This window comes from Fistularia commersonii, chromosome 11 (genome assembly GCF_037954325.1).
Source record: "Fistularia commersonii isolate RoL2024-O1a breed Wild chromosome 11, RoL_Fcom_v1.0, whole genome shotgun sequence".
NCBI lineage: Eukaryota > Metazoa > Chordata > Actinopteri > Syngnathiformes > Fistulariidae > Fistularia > Fistularia commersonii.
The window spans coordinates 5,776,289-5,800,636 of record NC_141294.1 but is presented as its reverse complement, the minus strand read 5'-3'; the positions used below and the strand labels follow the sequence as shown (position 1 = coordinate 5,800,636).

At 37.4% G+C, this 24,348-nt stretch overlaps 1 protein-coding gene across 1 annotated transcript in view; it reads right to left on the bottom strand.

Annotated features, from left to right (window-relative positions):
• Positions 1–24,348, bottom strand: part of bckdhb (branched chain keto acid dehydrogenase E1 subunit beta) — a 55,082-nt gene that overhangs the window by 17,067 nt on the left and 13,667 nt on the right. The window contains exons 7-9 of the mRNA XM_086154653.1: positions 20,972–21,069; positions 19,582–19,692; positions 70–156 (exon numbers count right to left, since the gene is read on the bottom strand). Coding sequence (XP_086010779.1) covers positions 70–156; positions 19,582–19,692; positions 20,972–21,069 — 296 coding nt within the window. The remainder of the gene's footprint in view (positions 1–69; positions 157–19,581; positions 19,693–20,971; positions 21,070–24,348) is intronic.

Below are 24,348 nucleotides of genomic sequence, written 5' to 3'. Positions count from 1 at the left end.
ACAGAATTAACTCAACGCAGGCAAAGATTTCATCCATGAAAAACAGAGGATAGTGGAAAACACACCTACCTGTACAGTGGAGCTGATTTCGGCAGCAAAGCCTCCGGTTAGTGGGGCCTCATGACTAATGAGCAAGCGTCCAGTTTTCACAACTGACTGAAAAACAAAAACCCATGCGATTAGAGAACATTTAGTACACAGTGTCAAATAACTCAATAAGAAAATCCCATATCATGTAAAGAAAATGATTGCTGTTTATAATTTTTAGATTCACATCACTGAGTGAAACATCTTGATTTTAGAAGATTGAAGAAGAGGATCTTATGTTTGTGTGTCAGTTTGTTTTGGTAAAAACAACTTTGAAACAAGATACTATAAATAATAAAGGAAAAGATAAAAAAAAAAAAAGTCAAATTCTCTTTCGTACCAACATTTAGGTTAAAATTAAGGCTGCTTGCATTCCATCAGCAGTAAAAATAAAAAATATTGGGTAGTTCTGAAAGTTTAGGTCTCCGTATTATTTTTTTTTTATAATATTACAACCATCGTATATGAGCTTTATAAATCATTCACAACAAGGAACACTTGTTGACCAGTAGCTGAAGATTTGATCAAAATTCAAACAACTCAGTGATCATGTGTGTTGTCTCTGTGCAAGACCTGCTGATGTGCTAATATGATGAATGTTTGGGTTTGACACAGAATGAGAGCCTAACCTGCTGTTGACTTCATTTGCTTACCACCCGCAGGCTGTGTATGTGTTTGCCTGTATTGCTTTGGGTGAATTTATAAAATGGATATGACAAAACCGTATGAGCTAGAGGGTTGATTTGGGCCAGTACTCAGGGCCAACAGGACAATCATGGACATTAGAGGTCCCAGCCTTGCCGGCAAAAGCATTTGGGTTTTCTCTAACCTGACATTACTGCAAAAGGATGCCTCTGCTCCACCCGTTATCTCTCACAGAATAAAAACCAATACTATAATCTCATCCACTTGCCACAGCTCCAGACCAAAGCTATGTCTGTTCCCTGCAACTTCAGCAAACATTTTCTCTCCCTCTTAGTAACCTTTTTTTTTTTCTTTCTGTTAGCTTCAAGCCGATAAGCTTTTCAGTTCTTTCAATAAATGCCATAGAGAGGGAATTTCTCTAGTCCAAAACTACAAAAGTTTTACAATGAAACAATTTCCCTTGGGGATCAATAAAGCCATTGTGATTCAGATTCAAATTAATGATAAAATCACAAATATGTGAAGACCACTGCCAGAATTACATGTGTGAGCAGTATATTGATAACTGGAAACAGTGTATTACCATTGGACAAACACTATAGTTGCGGTAATGGTTGAAAAAACATACCGGTGCATAAAAACCCATAAAAAACAAACAAAACACCTGTCATTACAAAACATCCTATGGAGAAAAACCATCACATGCCTCTCACAGTAAAGTAAATTCAGCTTGACATTTTACAGGACCACATCATATCAAACATGGGGTATTCTAGGGCTTTACGGTTGATGGTTAACGGGCAAATGATTACATCGCTGAGGTTCATGGTTTGGCTGTGAACCAGTAAATAATTGTGGCAAACCATACCACCATGCCATGCATGTGCAGTGCTACTCCATATCACCCATGATATATGCTAAAAAATCCTGCTCATGATATGGATTTTTGTTTATGTTTTTCGGAGGTGAAATATATATTTTTTAATATTCAAACATTTGCTGAATGTCATTGTTACTGAATGATCAGCATTACATGTGACTGTTTTTCTCCCCAGATCCAGGTTTCTGATGAATGGCTAAAAAAAAATTAAAAGATCACTGATGCAACTTGTGGCCGAAAAGGTATTGTCTAATTGTATCGTAGTGTCAGACATGTTAGCATAGATATAAACAGAAACCTTTAAGGTGATTAGGTTCAAAAATCTGAGGTTGAAATACACCCTCTTTAGGAATGTGTAAGTTAATAACAGGAAAAGACAACAATCACAACTTTCATCTGCACAGTGAGGAGGAATCAAGCGAGGGGTTGAGACTTGGGCGGTGTCTTGATATGACATGTTGCTGTTATGTTCGACTTTACACGATGACTCATACAAGTCCAGTCAATAAGCAGTGCTGCTGCCTGAATTTCAATCCCCACCCTAGGGTTTAATACATTATTCAGCGTACACACACTATATATAGACTACTACATACACAAAGATTGTTAACATAATCAAGCTTAGGGAACTAACATGGCCTCCAACTCCCTGTCTGTTATCTCCCTGTGCAGAGCCCATCATGGTATACGCTATATCACGAGTGCATTCCTCAGATGCTTTTAACACAAAGGGAACCTGCCACTGTTTTTACAATATCGTGGGATAGAATTTCAGACAGTAGTGGCTGGGGCAACCTGTGACCCATTTAATGGACTTTCACTGAAGTTTTTCCAGAAGTCATGTTCCATAGCAGTGCCAGATACAAGAATTTCCAGTGCAGATGCGATGCAGTTGGTGCACTGGTACACACAGCGATAGTGAAAGTCATTAAATAAGCTCAAATTTCTGCATTTGCAGAAATTTGAGCTTTGACAGTAAGTTTTATTAAATATATTTTAATAAAAATTAAAATATATTGTTAATTAAAATGTATATGTCTGCTTTTTCTGTAACAATGTTAGAGAGGAAGATGTTAATTTGCATAGCGAGTCTGAATTAAGGTGTGTGTGTTAGTTAAGAAACAAGTGAACTATTTTATTAATTTTCTACTTCATTTTTCAATGTATGCTTATGCATGGGCAGCTTTACACTTCCATGACAATGGGCCTACCCATTTATCTCTGTATTCTTTAAGTACAAAACAGTTTCAGCAGTTGAGGAAAAAAACAAAACAAAAAAAAAACATATCGACAGTCAGCCGAACTTGCATCTCTGACATAAGGCCGTCACAGCACCTCAAGGTCTACATAGTAATTGTGGCAGTATACTTAATCCCAGTTGTTTTCAATTGCTGGATGTGGGTTTTGAGGGGACAGAATATTCCACTCTTTCTTTGCGGTTTGACCCTTTTCACAAAAGTCAGCCTGTCCTCCGGGGTGCTCACGACAGTAAGTTTTCAGTCCATGAAACTGAAATTGAGGCTAAAGCAAAGCTGATGCTTTTCAGAAAGTAATGCACCTGAAAATTTATATTTGGACAGGAGATGACAACTTATTAATTGGCTCGAAATTGCCCCCCAGAGGACAAATAGTTGTTTTTTTTTTTTTTTTAATTTTAAATTTGAATTTAAAGTGTCAAGTGGGATATATTACAATGCTAACACCCCAAAATAATAGGTCATGTATTTCAGACAATATATTGCTACATCCCTCTCAAAGTTACAGCTTGATGGCAGGGCTCATACTCAACCTTACACACAATGAGAGCAACTGGGTATATGTGATGAAGGCAGACCTGTTACGGCATGACATAACAATGTCCAACAACCTTCACATGTTAGTGTGAATAAATGGTGAATAAAATTGGCAAACTTTTTTTTTTCATTGGTTTTAGAATGTAACACCATCAATCTTGTTATAAATTTCTCCATGATGCATATCTCTATTACATAATTCCAATGCATTGAATTGTCTTTAAAAGGTTTGTGGCTCAATATCTTAATTCGATTGTTGATTTGAATTTTACTCATTACTTTCCTTTTTTTCTACTTCTATATATTTTGGATGTTAAACTTTTGAAAACAATTTGCAAGAGAGTAGTCCTCCAAATCAGTTAACTTATTTATGATAAAGTGTCATAGACTTCATAGTAACTAGATGAAGGTAGTATTACAATTCTTGAGGTTATCAATCATTCCCATGTTAGATAACGTCCACACCAGAATTGGACTGTCTTGTAAACTTATCTGCTGATTTTTAATCAATCTGCATCTCTTTTCAGTAAGGATCTTGCCTGATACATCATAATTTCTGCTCCTGCTTTGGCTCAGACAGCCGCATAGCTCCAAGCTGGTGATGGCTGATGTTGGTTGGGCAGGGCGACAGCTCTAGTGGGTACAGCTTTACTACTCATTGTGCTGCAGGGCTGTCATTAGATGCCGGAGTTGTTCCGTGGGCTGCAAGAGAAATGTCGTGTTTACAGCCATTCCCATACACACCCAAACCTAATGAGCAGCATGGAGTTCATCTTGCCGCAGTTGCTCCAGTTGTACCTCTCTGATCTGCCCCTTTCTACATCAGGCTACTTCCTGCTTTTGCCTTTCCAATTCAGTTGTTCCTCCGTGCTGTGGTTCCGCTTACCCATGTTTTTCTCTACGCTCATCCTTCCATCCATCCTTCAAACCATTTCCATTTAACGTACTCTTTCATGAATCCTTTACTCAAAGTCCCTGTACTCCCCACTATGTGGCCTCTCGTCTGAGACTTTGGCGGTCAATGACCTGGCATGGCCTCAGAGACTAAGGTCAGAGCTGTCATTCTCCCATGGCTTATACAGTCACACACATACATAAGGCAGAAAAGGGCCTCCCAAATGCATGCGAAAGACACAACCACATACACACATGCAGTTATATTTTGTGTGTAAAAGTAGTTGCCCACACATTTAGACACACAGACACACGCTTTTAAAAAGCCGCTTTTTAACAAAATAGATTTATGGCGGTGAGTTATGGTCAGGGGTCTCCTGTTGCTACTACTCTTACAGTATTTTGTATATAATAATTCAAGTGTCATTGTGGCCATGTGTGAGACACCAACAGAAACTAAAACAAGAACTGTAGAAAGGGAATATATTTCCAAAAGATTTATAGAGAACAGAACACTAATTCATTACTTCAACGTAATTTTAAGGGAGGCCAAAATTTAAACCACTTAAAGGAATAATACAGGAGCAGTTGCGTGATCTACATGCGACAACTTCTGTCATGTAAGCCAAGACTAACACTGTAGATGTGCTCTGCTCTACAAGATTTCAACAAAAACCATGAGGGTGTCAGTATGAGGTTGAAAGCATTCTCATAGTTTATCATTTTTGCCTAAAAAGTCCTGCCATTAAACATCCTTGATAAACAAAACTGCTATCTTATCTACTGTGCCATCAAATGAGCTGACATGATGATATGACAAAGTTGAGCAGCCAATGAGGCCAAATGACCAGCTCAGGCCTTTTTATTGTTGCTCAATGATTTGCAGTATGCCTTGAATCCCTGATAAACTGGAGGTTGTATTATTGCTGTTGTCAGAGGTAAATAGTGTGTTTGAAAACACTCCCTCACTTTCTTAGCGCCATGAAAGGACTTGCTCTCTCTCAAATGACAAAAAAGAGGGAAAGTGAGAATCAGCAAGGGAGAGGGAAAGTGAGAATCAAAATGAAAGAGCAGGGAGGAAAGCAGAGAACTGTTGCGACCCTGGGCGGAGGGCCAAGCCATGCTCCAGAAACGCCAGGAGACCTCAGACAGAAATAACACCAAACATCCCTTAAAGAACTTATAAAACCAATTCAACTCAATTACTTTCTGACAAACGTACACGGGCATGCGCAGACACTTTCTTGCCCTGCAACCAGACAGTACCCCGACCCTGCAACCCACACTGTACCCCAATCATACCTCGATATGTATACAAACAAATAAAACTGCAACCACATATAACATGATGGATCATAATGACTGGACCACATGCTTTCACATGTATGTAGGTAGGCAGAAGTAGCAAAAATCAATTATTTTTAAAGTTTCAATGAAAAATTTGATTGCAATAAATACAAGCAGGTGGATTCTGCAGATTTAATTTTTTAAATATTTATTGGAAAAGAATTGAATATCAAAGGACCTGTGCATAATGTCAGTTAGTGTATGGAAAGAAAATGGAAGTTGACTGGAATGGAAATGGATTAGAAAACATAATAAATGTATGAATAGGAGCATAACAAGGATGAATGCAATGTAGCGATACCCTTTGGGTCTGAGATGACTACACTATGAATGATGTAAATCTATCATAGTTGTACACCAAGCCTTATTGAATATTATTTGTCTGTGTCATAACTACTTGATAAAATTTCACTTTAAGAAGTACTTAAATGAGATTAATCTAAGACCTTTATGGTTAAAGGTTAAACAATTATAAGATTATTTGGCATAATGCATTACAAGGTAGCCACCTCTATCAAAGTTTATGTAACATTCTGCTCTTGACTAGGATCTTTAGTTTTCCCATCAGACAGCACATAGGGGAGACCTGTCTATCAGCTTTCATGCCTTTGCTAGTCATGGGAAGAAAAACTGTGCTAACTGCTGACTTTTTTTTTTGGGAGTAAACTGCTGTGTGTTAACCACTGCCTCTTTCATGCCTGATATATAAAGTGTTTAGTATTATCAAGTACTGTGGTTAGGGGGGGTTTTGTCATTTGCAACCACAAGTACACCAAGTGGCCCCTTGGTGCAGCAGCTGATCATAATCAGAACAGAAGTCTGTGCAATACTCTGTCTAATTTGTGGAAAAAGAAGAAAGAAGCCACAAAAGAAAAGTGAACTTTCACCAAATAGTTGTATCCTGTTTGCAATAACAGTTTCAGCTTAAAATGCATGACTGAGTGAATGAGTATAGAATTGAATCACTGTCAATATCACAATCTATTGAAATACAATGCATGATGGATATAGATGGATTACACAAAAAGACATGAAGCAAATATCACGTCTGCAGCAGATGTACCCAAATGCTAGTGAAAACACCTTATTAATTTGCGACATTATGAGCTATTAAATTCCATTCCTTAATATATTAGGGTTATACCAAGCTGAATCAATGCATCGGAAAATGATTGACTTGCATTTTTTTTGACTGCTTAAAAAGTTTCAATTGAGCAGTGTTTGTTCTAAATAGTGTACCTGTTGGATAAAAAACAATTACCCCATCTAGAAAAAATTGGTTTGATAATTTATAATTTGTCTTCGATTAATTAATATAAACCTCGCTCCGTGTTACAAACTCCTGCCTAACAGAGACAAAGAGATATGGGATTAGTAAACAGAGAACACAACATCTAAAATGTATTTGTGTGGTGTTGCATTTAGTTAGACGCAGAAGGAGTTGGAGGCAATGTCTGACATAGCAAATTGCTTCCACTGTGTGCAAATGACCACCACCAGTTTAGAAATAGAAAATTCTTCTTAATGTAACAGTTTCATAAATCTTTGAGGTAGGTAACACAAAAACCTCCACGTGCGGTTGAAGTGCCAATTATTAATCTATAAAATTATTAAAACACACTAAAATGCTGTCATGTGATTTTGAGAAAATGAGAACAAATGCTGCCCAAAAATCAATGTTATATCTTTTCTATTTAGCAGGTAAGAGCTAATCCTTGTGCGCATGCACGCACACACACACGCACACACGCACACGGCTATGGGGTGGAATCATTAAACACAGGCTAATTTGCATCAATTGTTACAAGAAAATTTGTGAGGAAATTCTGTGTTGAGAAAAAAAAAACCTTCACAAAAATTGAGATAATACCCAAGACAAAATATAGCTGAAATGTGAAAAAATGCAAGTGATTAATAAAATATTCCCTTTTAATGTGATGTATTTACATGGAAAATCAAAAGTAATGTCATAAAAAAAAAAAGCTATCACTATTTATAGCTTAAGCAAATGCATCCCTTTTTTTTGTAACTGATTTTTAAATCCGTTGTCAACAAAATTCCAGTGGTGTGTTGAATCCTGGCAGACATTTTGGATAAGTCTCTGTGCTTATGATTTCAGACCCAAAGCCTTTTCCACTCAATCCTATCGGTCTACAGACTGACCTCAATGATCTCAATTTGCCCGCACCTCCGGCCAAGGCACTGTCCTCTCTGGTGGAAAACAGTCACTTTGGTCCAACAGCCCAACCAATTCAAAGTGCCTTTAACTTTGAGAAGGATAGTTCCAAGAACAAAAACTTGTAATTTTCTTTAAGGGTGGGAAATATCGCCAAAAGATCAGAGATGACCATCTTTATGGAGAATGAGGGCCCACAGTCTCAATAACAATTTTTCTCACCTCTTATAAAGTAGGCTAAACTGTAACAAATTATTAAATTATAAGTTCACTATAAAAATGACACACGTTTATATATATATCTATCACCACCGTACATATAGTATATACGGTACCTCGCCAATCCAACGAAAATTCACTCTAAAAAAAAATTGTAAACGTCAGCCATGGACTTCAATGTGGATCATAATGCAAATAACCAGTATAGATCCAATGTAGATGATTTTAATACTACCCAACCCCGCTTTCCATAATTGTTATCATCTGGAAGTGTAACTGTGCTTGAACAACAGTAACTTAGAGGAGATGGGGGGGAAAAAAAGGCAAAAGGAGAACAATGTGGTCTTGTCTAGTTAGATGGTCCTGATTTTAAAATTAAAAACAAATTAAAAAAAAAATGCTAAAAAGAATATGATTTCTGTTTCAAGGTCTTGGAAAAGTCTACATTCCACTAAATACGCAAACTGATGTCTCCTTAATATTCAAAGCGTACAAAATGGTTTAAATGAAACAGAGTAATTATAACGCCTGAGTCCCATCTCACGCCTTGAGATCTAGTACTACTGACATATTGGCCCAAGATCCAGAAAGGCTAGGAAGGGATTTGATGGAGCGGTTCCCATCTTACTGATGACCGTTCCCAATTTTTTTTTTCTTCTGTGACTAAGGTTTTATAATGTGTCAATGACTCAATTTAACAAATTAGTGGCCAAGTTATTCCACTCAGTGGCAGAGGGAAATATTCGAGAAATTTCTGGTGCCTAGCTGTGGAATGTTTTCACTAGATCCAGCCTGGAAGACAAATGGAGAAGTCACAAAAAAGTTGAGTGTGAATGTGAAGGTTTGGGCAGCATTGGAAAAGACGGAAAATTATAGATGAATGACATTAACCAAAAAGTTTACCGCCTAATACATAGCTGGACATATCTAGACCAGATGAATGATCTATATACCATAAATTTAAAATGTTATTGCCCCATTTGGTCTTTACTTAAGCTATAACCCAGGAGGAAATTGATCCATCAACAAAAACAACTATGAGTAATTTTCCACAGATATGACCACCAAAACCTTGCAGCAGCACGACACATGACAAGAGTTATGATACACTCATGACTGACTCAAAATTTTATTCAGCCCTCTTTTGCCCCATATGTTTGCTTTCTTTCTCTCCACAGAGTTCTGCTGGGTCGGTCCAAGGTGCCCAGTGTTAACACTGTAATTATAGACATGGGCTACAATAATAAGAATGCAGAGAGTGGGGCCCAAACCTCTGGCCACTTTCTTCCAGTGCCATTTCTTCAACTTTTGATTGTTTCCAGTGTGTGCGACAGCAGGCCAAAGATATTAGAAGTGTTGTGGTGGGCCAGTGAGCACATACTGGCTGAAACCCCTTGAACTGAAATGGAAAAGCAGTAATGATCCCAAGCTGTCTGTGTGATAATCGCAAGCAGGCTGCCTGCCCCATCCCTGGCATACATCCAGAACCACAGATTCAAATAAAAGGTAGGGTCAGCGCGCTGAGCGTCAAATCTGGCCAGGTATCACAGAGGCAAGGGAATGGTTCAAAAAGGACTCCCGGGTTCCTTTAGACTTTATGTTATCTTTCATATTGCATTTAAAATTTGAAGAAAAATCTATTTATTCAACTCTATTGTATTTTTTTATTCACTATTCAGCTACTGTAAGTGATACAGTGAGGATTAAATGTACATTTAGCTCGTAGAAGATTCTATTGTTCTAAACATTGCGTGGCTGGTGTGTTTTTCTGGAGATCAGTTCTCTGCCACAGAGTTAAACTGAATATTACACGTGGAGAATTAAACAAACATTTTTTTTTTCTTAATTTCATCATACGTTGCATCAATTTTAATATTCAGCATATGAATTACCATGGAATATTTAGACAGGATAACATGATATTCTATATTCATTAATTATTCAAATAGTGAAAGAGGGATTTGAAAAAAAACAAAAACAAACAGAAATCTAAGCCCTGATCATGAGTCTACATGGTTAATATTTTGATGAATGTCATTGATTTTGTACATCTGCCACAGTTACCAATCCCGGTATTTTTCCAGTAGCTTCGCTCCTATTTAAAAAAACAAACAAAAAAAAAAGAAAAAAAAAACAATGGTCTACAATACAGTGGAAACATCTTTCTTGTTAATAACACTGGATTTAAACTTGGAAGACACAGACAGCTCCTGTGCCATCATCTGGAGGCCACCTGATGCAGCAGTAATTTGCAGCTTTACATTGTTATTGTGATGACAAGTTCAAGGCTCATCTTTCAAATTGGGAAAATGATTTTCTTCTTTAAGCTCTTGTTTTGGCAATGTTGGAAATGCAAGGTTCACTAGAAGCAATAGTTGTTCTTAGAAGCCCAATGTATATCACTTGAATGCATTACTCTTTAAAAAAGCAGGGATAGGCAAGGCTCAGATTACATTTCCCTTTAACTGCATTTGAAGTGCAAGGATTCCTTATCTTAAGTGAAGAGGAGAGTTTCTGGAGCACAATCAGGAAGCAACTACCAAGCTTGGGTTTCAGCATCATTAGCATCTTGACAATATAAATAAATCCCGCAGTGCCATGATCGATCTGCAAGCATGTTCCCATGCGACTAAAGTTTAGGTCAGTGTCTCCCACTGGAGTTTCTTTAACAAATTTCCATGTGGCCGCTGAAGAAACTTGGCTTGGTTGAACAAGTCCCGCATATTCTCACTGCTCCAATTTATGGTGTTGAGATTGAGTGGTTGAAGTCAAAGGGGAGGGAGCATGTCCAGCACTTGTAAAATATTAATGTGTCACTTTTCTTTGGCTTCTTTACAATGAAAATTTAACATTTTTTTGTTCCCGATGACCACCTGACAAAAAGGATTAGAACTGCACGATGTAGAATCATTAATAAGTTGACATCATATTTCAGCAAATGGAAGTCAGGGTCTCTTGTGAAATGTGCGCATAGCTTTTGATGTTTTTATAACCGTTATAAAAAATGTTATTACCAGATGGAGCAGAACAATGCAATGTTAGAATTATCAGGGGACTTGTCTGTTTTGTTTTGCTTTCTTTTTGTGTGGTTTGACTCGATTAAAACTAATTGTACATATACATTTGAACTCATTTAGCTAAACTTTTTATTTACCGAATTCCGTAGTAACATGTGTAAGCAGTTTTGAAATATTTCTATCAGTATGATAAGCATGGCTCTTCAGACACCTGGTTGTAGTTACGGCTTTGACATTCAAATGTGAAATCCTTCACCCTATGAGATTACGACAGCTTGCATTTAAACTATCACCATCCCTATCAATATAAGAATCATATGCTGAAGTGGACACTAGGCAGAAAATGCCAGTGCCTCCCTGAATCCATTTAGTTCCTTGTCTTTTTCCACTTCATCACATGACAAACAAACATTTGATCTTACGGTGTCCTGTCTTACTCCCAGCTGCTTCCCTACGCTGTATTTACCTGTTGGCCTTGACTCAGAACACACATTACAGTGAAACCATTAGGAGAGAGAGAGAGAGAGAGAGAGAGAGAGAGAGAGAGAGAGAGAGAGAGAGAGAGAGAGAGAGAGAGAGAGAGAGGTGAGCGGAGTCTTGATAAGGAGGTCTTATCTGTGCAGTAAGTCAACAGTTTCCAGAGCACTCAGAGCCCGCAGACATCGCAACCTGCGTCGCTTCCAAGAATGACAGCGGCCGCGGAACAGATGCTGCTGCACATTCCTGCTTAAGCACCCACCCGGCTTACCTCTACTCCTATTAAATTTTGCCTTTGTGACTCAGACATAAGTCAATTTAATTGCTGTAAGACAAGGGACATTGTGGCTTAATTAAAAACTCATGCATTTGTTTTGAGGGGTGAACAGGGGCAGCCAGATTGGTTGCATCAGTGCTTCACATTTCCAATAGATGTCTTTTGGAACAGAAACTTTACACATATTTAATACAAATCATTCTGCGAGTGAAATTTTTTTTAACCAGGCCGACCAGTGACCTGCATTGTCGCTATCAGAATCCCCAGTAACTATATTCATTTTTTTTTTTCCAATTATTCCCACAAATCTAGAATTTGCACCATCAACAATGTTTCACTAGTTCCTAGCAAAATTTTATTAAATGACCTTAAAAGATATGATAAGTGGCTACGTGTGGACTTGCCCAATAACTAATTCCAAAAAGAAAAGCAAATTCTGCCAATATACTTGTTGTTTAGGGTATATGAAGGACTTAATCCTACATACTGATTTTTACTGTTATATCTTCTAAACAAATTTTCCAAACTGACAGTAAACCTAAAAACCCATAAGATCTTTAACATTCATATTACAATACATTTTTGTCAGCTCATCCAGGGCCAGGTCTAGGTGGCAGCAAACAAAACCCGTCAGCCGGAGGTGCCTTTTCTAAACGATGCACCGCAGTGTTGATGACCCAAAAGGTTTTTAAGGCAAGAGGAGAAGCAAGTTTTGGGTTTGACCACTGGGGCTCCTGCTATGTGGATAAGCCTAGAACAGCTTTAATTGGAGGGACTCAGGAGACATCTGTACCCGATACCAAAACACCATCTGCTGACTCTATTTGACAGAAAGGAGCTGCGGCTTTACTCCAAGTTCTCCATGAATGTCTGACATCCTCATGCTCTATGTAAAGCCAAGTCCAACCACCTTGTGCAGGAAAATAATTTAAGCCACTTTTACTAATCATTTCTGGTGACTAACCAGGGCTTATGACAACAGATCTGGGTCCCAAATACTTAGATTAGTGAATTAAGAGTGTCACTGTCTAGATAACCTCCTTTTTTTTAACCACAAGAGAGCTATGCAATGCCAGCGTCACTACTGAGCTTATACTGATCTCCCTGTGAGTTTGAGATGAGCTTTATTGGAAAAAGAATACTCAAAACTGCGTCCAAACTAAATTCAGTCACTGAATACAATGTACGCTAGAGTGTAGGGTAATCGTGAGTCATCTCAATTTCGTCTCTCTATAGCCAATCCAGGGCTAATGGTCAACTTCCTTGACCTGTGAGAAGGGACAGGCAACCCAGAGAAAGTTTCATGAACCGTTAATGTTATAAGCAGGTCTGAGCGCCTGCTATTTCTTTCTCTATTTAATTGGAAGTGACAGTGTAAATCCTGCAAACAAATGACACATGTGATACCTGGTAATTTTCCATCATATCTTACCAAATAGTCAAAAGATACGATGTTATCACTCTGCATTAAAAATAGCCATGCATGCATTTAGACTTATTCAAACTATTTTCTTATGGGTTTGTAAGTCGCTTACAGTTGACAGTGTGCCAATTCTCAAGAGAAGCAGCTACTTAAAATGAAAATATAATACTGACGTATTTTTGAAATCTGAAAATGTTGCAACAAAACTAAGGGAAAAAATGGATAGTTTCATTTGCAAAATACTCAGGATGTGGAATTTTTGTTTTAATTTTATCTCAAAACACACAATGATCACTGTTTTTTTTTTTCCTCCGCTCAGAGTCAACCCTTTCACTCCGTGAAGAAAACACCAACACGATGGCCCTCGGCTGAGGACACATGATGACTGATGACGACCACAGACAAAGCTGCCTCCAACAGTTTTACACGTAACTTTCATCTCTCTGAATAATATAATTCATTTTGAGACAGATTATGAATAAAACATTCAGGTCTAATAAGAACTGATGAGACTGGCTGACCCTGACCCATCAAAGAACTGCATACAGGACATGATTAGTTTCCTTTCTTACTGTACTTGAAAAGAAAATTCCATTATTACCAAATGCACAAGCTTATAAAGATAACTTTCCCCCCCAAAACCAGACTTTACCATTAAAAGGGAGCCTCTTGGCCCACAATTTAACGGAAAATTGTCAGAGTATTAGTATTGGGAACTTCTCTGAAAGCATTCATCACAACAAAACAGATGCAGGGTACTTTCCTGAACTCCACTCTAGAGCTAGTGTGAATTAAATATCCTATCTTTCTTTCAGCATTCGAATGGAAACATCCTGCTACTTAATACCCTTCCTAAAGCTCTTAAATGGTGACAAACATACGAGAACTTTCAAGATAATCTGTTTCCCTGACTAATTGAAATGAATTTGCTTCTTCTTGTAGACTTGGATGGAACAGTGGGCTTGGATGAAAAAAAAGCCTTTTGCAAATGTATATTACATGCAAGTCTTGTCCAACGACAGTTAAAGAACGGATGGCTGTCCTACAGAGCCACCCTAAACATGTTCTGTGACTATTCAACAGATTTAGAGGGTGGAAAACATGAGAGTGGAGCTGAATCACTGACAACGGACTAATACTATAATGGCCATGCATATTTTTTTAAGCTGCTGACTGGCCACATCCCAGCCAAGTCAAACAAATGCGTATCCCTGCCAGATGTAATGGAAAAAGTATCATCTTAAGTTAATTAACAATAGGGAGTGAATTTGTGGCGAAGAGCTTCCAAAAACTCTCAACTCCTGTGTAAAATATACATCTTAACACCACTGCTTAGAGTACGTATGACAAGGGGGACTTTACAAAGTGTATGGTTTGGCATAAACAAGCAGTTTTCATTATTCCATTGTAAATGTGGGTAACAGGCTCAGTCACTTCTTTTAGATATTTCTAGCACCCTTGGTCTCTGACTCCTTTTGTCAACAACATCATTAAACAGAGGTATAGCTGTTGGCTTCCAGAATCCATCCGTCAGGAACTGAAAGACATGACACGCTTGGCTAAAGCACTACATAAATGATCCGTCATGTTCAACGATGAGTCACCCACGCTAAGACAGAGGGAATACATGTGACTCACCACAAGATGCAGAGCAGTAACGTGTACACAACCTTATTGAATGATATAGTTTGTCTCTTGAGACATGACAAATCTGCCAGCAAATGTATGTATGCATAGCTGCACTTTTTCTCACTGGCTGAGCGCTAACGTAATTTCTTACTTTATTAAGATGCAGCACAAAGAGACAGCTTGGGAGAGGTGAGTGTCGCCGAAAATGATGGACAGTAGAGATATTTCTTTTCAACAAAGAATTATTGCCCACTGTCGCTGTGAAATAATGGCTCTGAATTCTGTTTAATAATCAAAAACCGCCCCTTACTTGAAACCATTTAAATATTTATTTAGGAAAAAAGGAAAGTTTGGGTAAAGGTATGAATAATTTCTAATCAATATCCTGTCCTCCTCCTCCATTGAAAATATGAACCATAAAGTAAATATAGTGATATCGTTGATGCAGTTGTGTTGTGTTACAATTTTAAACAAAAGACATCTCAGAAACCAATTCCTTATTTAAGTATTGACTCAGTCGGATAAATAAAGAAAGCTAATACGATCCAGGGGAATCGCAAAAATGTGATGTCCTGGTAAGGCTGCTTTGTTGAAAATACAATCATTTAGTTAAAAAAAGCTGAACAGAAAGAATGCTCTTCTGGATTCTATTCATGACTTCATTGTTTAATAAAAATGCTATGCACAATAAATAGTAGTTGCTTCCTCCTCCACACACACAAAGGCACTAGTGTGTCCTGAGATTTGTACAATCAAGTACAGATATTATATAAAGCTTTCATATGAACTACACTTGTGGAAAAAAAAAACGTTCTTTGTTATAACCACAAAACTATTTGGTAACTACTTGTCGCAATACAAAGCAACTTAGAAAATATGAAGACCTGACAAAGTACAATGTTAGAAGGAGAATTATATATATTTTTTGTACAAATGTCAGCGGAATAATCAAGGCAAATTGCAAAAAAAAAAAAAAAAATTGAGAAAAAAATATCACATTGTTTATAGTAAGGCTTATAAGAACTATTATAAGCCACACTAGATAACCCAGACAACAAATACAGCACAGCCAAGATATTATCACCTGACTGCAATAAAAATTACAACTCACTCTGAATGGCATTATAGTGATATTGGATGATTCCAATTTAATTTTTCCTCCCAATATCATTCATCCTTATTTGTAGAGTAAAAATTGCTGTATATAAATATTCCATTTACTGCCATTCTGCATGGGTGGGGAACAACATGATGAGACCCATTCATGTCTCATTCATGGCATGACATCTAGTTGGTTCTGTGGGATCAGCAGAGTTGCAGCCACAGAACCACCTAGATGTCATGCCAGCCCAGAGCAGCTGTGCAGCACCCAGTAGTTAGGGCACCAGTGTGCAGGGTTACTGAGGACAAGCATGGGCATGTTTCTCATTATTTCACATTTGTGTCCTTGACTGTTGCTGAAGAATAAACATTAAACATCAGAGAGCATTTTGGCCTTCCAGTATATTTTAAGATGAAAAATTTCAGGGAGCTTAGAAATTATTTTGAGGTCAAAATATTGATAGAAATAATATTTTTTTTCTTATTGAGGCCAAAAGTTGAGAATACTTCCTTTAAGCAGTATTACAATTAGATGTTTATCATTTGGAAAACAAGCAATATTCACTAACTGAACATCAAAAATGTAATCCCAAAGTCAAAATATAACTGTAATCCCCACTGCTACATAGTAGCAATAATAGATTCTGTGTAAAGAAAGCACATGCTCTTAATTATTTTGAAATGACTTTTTTCATTCTTTTTTCATCTAAAGTAGCTGGTTTGTATTATTTCCTGTTCAAAGACCTTCAAACTTACAAACAAAAAGGATAAAACTCAAAAGCAAGTTTTAATCAAACAGTAATTATCTAAATAATCCAATTGCAGAAAATGAAATAATTCCTCTGTTATTGTTATAACAATGTTTAAAGACAGTAAAATCTGATGTTATTGTGCAAAATAAATGAGAAGTAAGATAATATTTATAGGCTACGGTAGCCTGGTGAGAATGGGTTTTATACAAAAGCTGGAAAAAGAATGTAGCATCATAGGTTCTCCGCAACATTTTTGTTAAGGCATTATTCCTCCACCTCCAAAATGGACAGTATATTTGTTTAGAATAAAAGATATTTTTTTCTGGTATTCCGATGGCTTCTATGAAGTAGCATGCAGTTGTTGCATCATGCTAGTTAACTAACTTCCTGTAGGTCAAGCTACTGTATTTATGTCGACCTCCGGGAAATCAGAAAGGGACAGAGGGAGACCGGAGTGCTTTGCCATGGCAATTAGGTCTGGCAATCCCAGGCTAGCAGTCTTGATGATTACAAGGTTTGGGGACTAAATTTGGTACATGTTACGGTAATAATCAAAATCGAGCCTACTACACAAGTCAAATCACCTTGAGCTTGATTGTTGCTAAAAACTGGTATGAGAGGCCACATCTGGTTGAGCATAACACTGTGCTATGTGCTCAAAGAGAGGCTATGCAATACCCTTCTGTCCTGCTGTTTTCAGCAGCACATTGCCCACTGCCTAAAAAAAATACAAAAAAAAAAAAAAAAAAATTGAAACTCTATGCTGGCAACATTCCCTGCAAAATTTTCAGCTGGCCACAGCAACACAGCATAACATTAACTGAGACATCAACTGCTTAATCAAGAAAGTCAGAAAATATAACCTTTTTTTACAATTTAGGCTCAAATTTACTATTGACATTCTGTCCTGATTTTAGCCATGATTGTATTACTTTTAGCTAACTTGTATAAATGTTGCCAAATAATAATCTGAAAATGCAATTACAAGAGACGCCACAATTTAAATGTTGCTGTTTCAGGGTTTTTTTTTTACCTCTGTTTTTCACATCTTTTTCATTTTCTACCAATAGCAGTAATATTAGTTGACAGTATAAAGTATTTCCAAAACCTAAACATGAATCCCATGGCCATTATCAAGGCCCAAATTACACTATGCAAACAATGACACTCATGACATCACAGAACGGCAGACAGCGTGCAAGGCACTTCTTGAGTTATACAGTTATACCATTACACTTCCAACTAAAGTAGTAGAAGAGCCTAACTGTGCAAGGAGAAGCATATAATCAATTACAGATAAAATGGGTTATTTATTTTTGAGAGACTTTGTAATTTAAATAGCAAAACATGTAATCAACATTCATTTTTATCAAGTTTATCAAGGTACAAGTTTACTTGTTTCAGTTTTTACGTTAAAATGTTGGTACCCTTGTAAGGATCATGATTTAGACTAAAATATAATGTGCCTGAATTGACATTTGATGGCAGCTTAATTAAAGGCTTTGTCTGAGCTCAGTCAGCAAACCATGCCAAAGAAAAGGGGTCTCAATGGAGACATTTAAACAAATACAATAGGGATGCCAGAGTGTTAAAAGTACTGTGACGGTAACACATGCAAAAATGAAAGAGGAAGCAAGACGTGTGTATGTATGTTGAGATGCAATGCACTGAACATACAGGTATACACAACTACGTAGCATGACAATTGGAATGAGGAACATTACAATATACACTCGGGACAGTGCTTTGCAACTGATTAAAGCTACCTATGTTTTGTAACCCTTGGCAAAACAAAACTGAGGTCTCTTCCTTAAGTTATAACTGGCTCACGATTAAAATTGCAAATCTCCTACCACAATGTCATCCTGTGCTTTAACTGTTAGTTTTAAGATTTGCTTGTCAGCAGCAGAGGCCGAAAAGCCCGATGTTGCACTGGAGGAACATGAAAATTAGATAATAAATATGCAAAAATCAAAATGTATCTGGTGATTCAGCTGAAGGATGTCTGGAAAGAGCAGTCATGTTGACAAAGGAAGACAGCATGTGACATATTCATGGACCATTTTCAAAGCAGTATCTCAGAGGGGGAGCAAATAGATACACACTGTACCCTGAAACCCCTAGAGGTCTGCCCAAGAACACACACTGGTGTTCATTTTCAAGGGGCTTTACAAAAACCCAACTTTTCCCAGAGTAGCATTCTAATCGTTTAAGTCTACTAATACTTTTGGAAACCAAGAATCTTTTTTTCTGTCCCTATTCATCATACTGCAGAGCAGTGAGTTTTTTAAAATCTTTTTTGCAGATAAAGGCAACAAGCAGAGACAACAAAATTCCCCTCTTAAAACACCAGCTTAAATAGTAGGTTTTCTGATGGATAATGTGCCTTTTGCTTGTATTGCATTAACATGGGAATAGTGGTCAAATCTAAACCAACGTTAGGAGAAATCCTATTTATTAAGCGACAAAAGGGGAACACATTTTCCACAGGATTATTATGGTTTCTATTTTATACCAGTAACACATGCATCCACTATACAACTGCATGTCTGGGGAATGATGTAAAGGATGTGGAAAGGAGTAAAGATGTCAACCCCCCCAAAATGCCAGTGGATCTCTTTAGCTATGATATGAAAAAACACGCATCTACCGAATTACTTTGAAATTGTCTGACATAGTGAAATATTTATTGATGTACTAATAGATTATGGGGTTAATACTTTACAGTTCACTATTGCATATAAATACAAACACACTCGCTCGCACGCACGCACGCACGCACACGGCTTAGGGTTGCATGTCAGTCATCCACGGTCTTTGTGAAATACTATGCAGCTTTTATATTTTGACAGTATGTCTGTTACCTTGCACACTGTTTCAGTATCCCAGGGCAGGATGGTGCACAGATCAATGACCTCACAGGAGACCCCAAGTTTCTCTTGAGCCATATTGGCTACTTCCCGCATCACATGGACCTAATCAGAAGCAGAAGAAAAAAATAAATAACATGCAATTACGTTGAGGTCAACTTATAGTTTAACTGGGTTGAGGACATGCTTTGTGGCTTATATTAAAACAGCTAAATTGTGCAGCCCTTTTACATCTGAAAGCGGTTTAACCATTACATTCAAAGTTAGAAAAATGGACAAGCCCAATCAGTTTTTAAAATTGCCGGTCCTTCTTTGAACAATTTCTCTGATTCTTGACAACACATTAACTTCCTGCTTTTTGAGGGTCATGGCTTGTGAATCCTGCCTAGATAAGGTTCTTCTGGTTTCTCCCACAGAGTCATGTAAATTAATGTCTGAACCTGTTGTGCAGTCCCCTGGACTTATCATTAGGATATATTCAGTCCATATTTAGTGACAGGCATTTATGACATCCGAACTGGAAATACTGTAGAAATTCAGAATCATTACAATTGGTAAAGTTATCAGAAGTTTGAAAGCTACTTTCCCTGGCTTTTATTTTAACAAATGAGCCGTTATTATTCACTTTGGAATTCTTTTGTCACTAAATTATTTTAACTAATGAAGAGGGAAGACAAGTTAAAGAAAAATGCTCCATTTAGTTAAGACAAGAGCATAGTCACGGAGAGCATTTTCTCTCTGATAAGTCCAAGTCGTTTTCTTTGCGCTCCTCATCGTAGCAGGCCTAACGGGGGGGGGATTATATTCTGGGAAGGAGAGTAGGACTTCATCACGGTTTCCTCTACTTTACCGCATCTATCTTCAATCTTTATTGCTCAGTAGCCATATTGGCTGTGACAGACATATTTGGGTTGAATGCCCTCTAACCTTCCTTCACTGCTCCGGGTACATTACGGTCTGGATAAGCCTGATAAAATGGCTGGGCACAATCAATGTCTGATCTGACTCCTGTTGAGTTACAGGCAGCTTAATACCAAAGCTGCGGAAATAAAATCTCCCTGATGAAAAGAAAAGCAACAATGGAAAGTGTGCAACACACATGTTAACACGTGGAGAGCCAAGAACTGCCTTGATGTTGTGGAGATGTCTGGGAAGATACAGTCTCTGACTGCCAGCTGAGAGACCCCGCAGCTATTGAGGAGGCTTGAGGTAGACTTAAACTTAATCCATTGCTTGCCTCTATGGCTTTAAATATAATTTAGCATTGATGCGACTTGGTTCCTATATCCTGTGATCATGGAAAATGATCCAAAGTTAGATAAGCAACTTTAAACTATTCACTACACCCACTGAAAATCTGTCAGTGATGCAGGGGATCACCTACCTGTGTACCCCAGGCAACCAAAGTGACATCACTTCCTTCCTGAAGGACTTCAGCCTGTGAGAGTGGAATGGTGAAGGGCTCCACAGGAACCTGCTCCACTGAGAGAGTAAAAAAAAAAAAAAGGTGCAGCTCAATCTTAGTATGCTTGGAGGCAATGATTATTGTCAAGCTCTTATTTCTGATAGTTTAATTTCCAACATTGGATGTTTCCACTAACAGGCATCTCTGGAGTTCATTGGAGTGCTCGGTTCTTAATTGCCAAAGTGAATGAAACTATTTGCAAATTTTTCTGAACACTCATTCATACTGATGTAATTTGTATAGTTGCCTACACAATGCAGATGTGCTTCAATGTTGCAGCGATGCAAAATTTCACTGTAGTTCCTCAGTCTTTACATAAAGCCGGTTCACTGTTACAGCTCCTACAATGTAAAGATATGAGACAGAACTAACATGCGGGTAGAGTCAACTCAAAGGCGGAACTTTCATCACGCTTTCACTTTTAAAAAAACTATCAAACTGGTCCTCACTTGGCACTTAGTGCATATAAAAAGCCTGTCAAAATCAAGCCCTCTAAATTGCAATGTGCAGCATGCTAACTCTAAGATTAAAAAAAAAACAGGATTAGTTGGTTTATTATAGATGATTTCATACTGTTATACACAGTTTCAAGAGTAAATTCTTTGTTTACTTAAATAAATACAACGAATACAGTCTTTAATAGTAAATTTGTCACTGAATGTTTAATTTACTAAAGACAGACAATTCCTTGGATTAGTTTTTGACCTGCGTTTCAACTTAAGAACACACATGCTCCTTGGCTCAGGCACTAAATAAACAAAGGTCAATTCTCAGAAATAATGATACAATTAATCATTAATTGACTCACTGTGTAGACTGAGGTTGCCATGAAAATACTAAGATCCCCAAACTGACCAAAAGGCTAAATGATAGACCAGTTGACAACCTGTTGAAATGACGAGCCTTTAGAAAAGCCAAACTCCTCACACTGAGAATTATATCTGGCTTATTTCATCCTTTTTCCAGAACCCCCTCTCTTATGTGAGGCATAGTGTACTTCTATCAGTGCAACCTTATACACGAGCTAATGTGCACTTTTGTCATCTCTAAGCTCATAAATATGATTAATCCTGACAACAAAATGTTGGTGGAATGGGAAGGATATCAATCAAAAAGTGAGCCACATCTATGGACCACATAAAGGGGACGTGCCTCCAAAAGAGGTTGTCTCACAGCCATATTCCCTTAAAATTCAAGTCCAATACAGAACACATGTACATACACCACACACTTTGGATATTGGTCATTTGTCTTTTTTTGGGAAACTTTAATACAGCCAGGGAAGTCAAACTACCATCACTTGTAAAGCAGTGTTCATGCAGCACAGACAATACATGCACAACATTCAGAAATTAAAGCATACTTCAATCTCAATGACAAATATAGCTTTGGTATAAAAACGAGTCGAGAGTGGATGTGTTAGCATGAAACTGTTTTGAGGTTAACTGCAGCAAAGCATTCCTACATGGCAAAGCATGAAATCAAAATTACAATAAGGGACAATAATTATATGACTAGATGTGAGGTTCACGATGTTTCCAAAAAAACTGATTGCTTTAAGCCCTTCAAGAAGCTGTGAAGGAAAGAATAACTGCCCATCTTCTCAAAAATTCCCTACATTAAAACTACATACATAGCTTGGGTAAGTCATGTTACTCCTGGTTCAGCTACCAGACAGAAAATAAGTAGTTTTGAGTGGAAGAATAGCATTTTGCAGAACGTTAAAATTGAATTATGAAAACTAGGTTATGCTTTAATAAGTACCCCTACAAAACAGCGTGGCCTCAATGAAACAAATGTGTTTTTTATTCTCTATTGCAAAAGAAGGAAGACTGCAAACTAGGAGCCAAGCAGTGATCATTAGAGGCATGTGGACCTGGCACAAGAGCTGTCTCGCTCTGCCCCTTGAGGAAATCGAACTAACTCATGAAACATGAGAGACATGAAAGCAATTGTCTACCAAAAATTATTTTAATGTTTAACACTATCAATAATAGGGCCTTTGTTGTTAGATCAACAGCTGAAGCCTTCAGATTTCTGAAGGGACCATTCTAATTAAAAAGTGAATAATAACAATACAAAAACCCACAATGAAGAACTCAGGCTTTCAAATAAAATCAAACATTAAATAAAATGCGAGACATTTCACTTAATCTAGCCTGTGGGACTTTTCCAAAAGGAAACAGGTATAACAGAGCAATAAACCAATGCAACTGTTGTCCAGAACAACAAAAAAACATCAGGATTGGGATGCAGATTTCAAACTGCTGGAATGAAGTGCAGCTTCTAACTTGCTTCTTCAAAAGCAATTAATACAGTGGCTTGTGCAGCCGGGCTCAGAGTCCTCACTAGATTCATCCTTAGCCTCTTTGTCGCTGTCATCTACTTCTAATCAGGCATGTTCGCCAAGATGTGCGTCTGATTAAGTCAGCTGACAATTCTTTTCTCATCCTCCTTGCAGCAAAGAATCTCCACATTGAAGGCTTCTTGTATTGTTTGAATGACATGAACTATCCTGCTCATTGTGCATATAAATAAGATCAGCCTAGGCTCCGATTTACTGACACTGTTGAGCTGGTTGCTGATCGTGACTCATTCCACTGAAAGCTTAACATTTTAGTCACCACTGAACTGTTATTGTGCAGCATCTCAATCAGTTGAAGTGAATGGTATTACACTATGAGATTAGGTTTACAGTATGAGAGAGCTGAAGGGGTTTAAAATTTCACTCAATCTATTCACCTGTATAAATTGCAGGATACATTGCAACATTACTATACTGTTACACTTCAAGGACCAGTAAAACCTTTAAAAAAGTATTAACACAAATGATGTACTTCTTTGCCTCTTGAATTAGGAGTGTAAATCCTGGAAGTCAAGGACGTTAATTTGATACTTGCATTATTAACACCGAGGGGGTTAAAAATTTCACTCAATATATTCACCTGTATACATTGCGGGATACATTGCAAAATTACTATACTGTTACACTTCAAGGAGCAGTAAAACCTTTAAAAAAGTATTAACACTAATGGTGTACTTCTTTGCCTCCTGAATTAGGAGTACAAGTCCTATAAGTCAAGAACATTAATTTGATAGTTGCATTATTAACACAGAGATTAATAGTTTGGATTTAAATCAGCTCATTACCTTGTTTATCTATTTCAAAATAAGAAACATTTAATATGGATAGATAAATAAATAAATAAATAAATAAATAAATAAATAAATAAATAAATGGTTCAAAAAAGTTCAACTTCAAAGCAAAAAGGCTACACTGAAAAAAAGCACAAGTG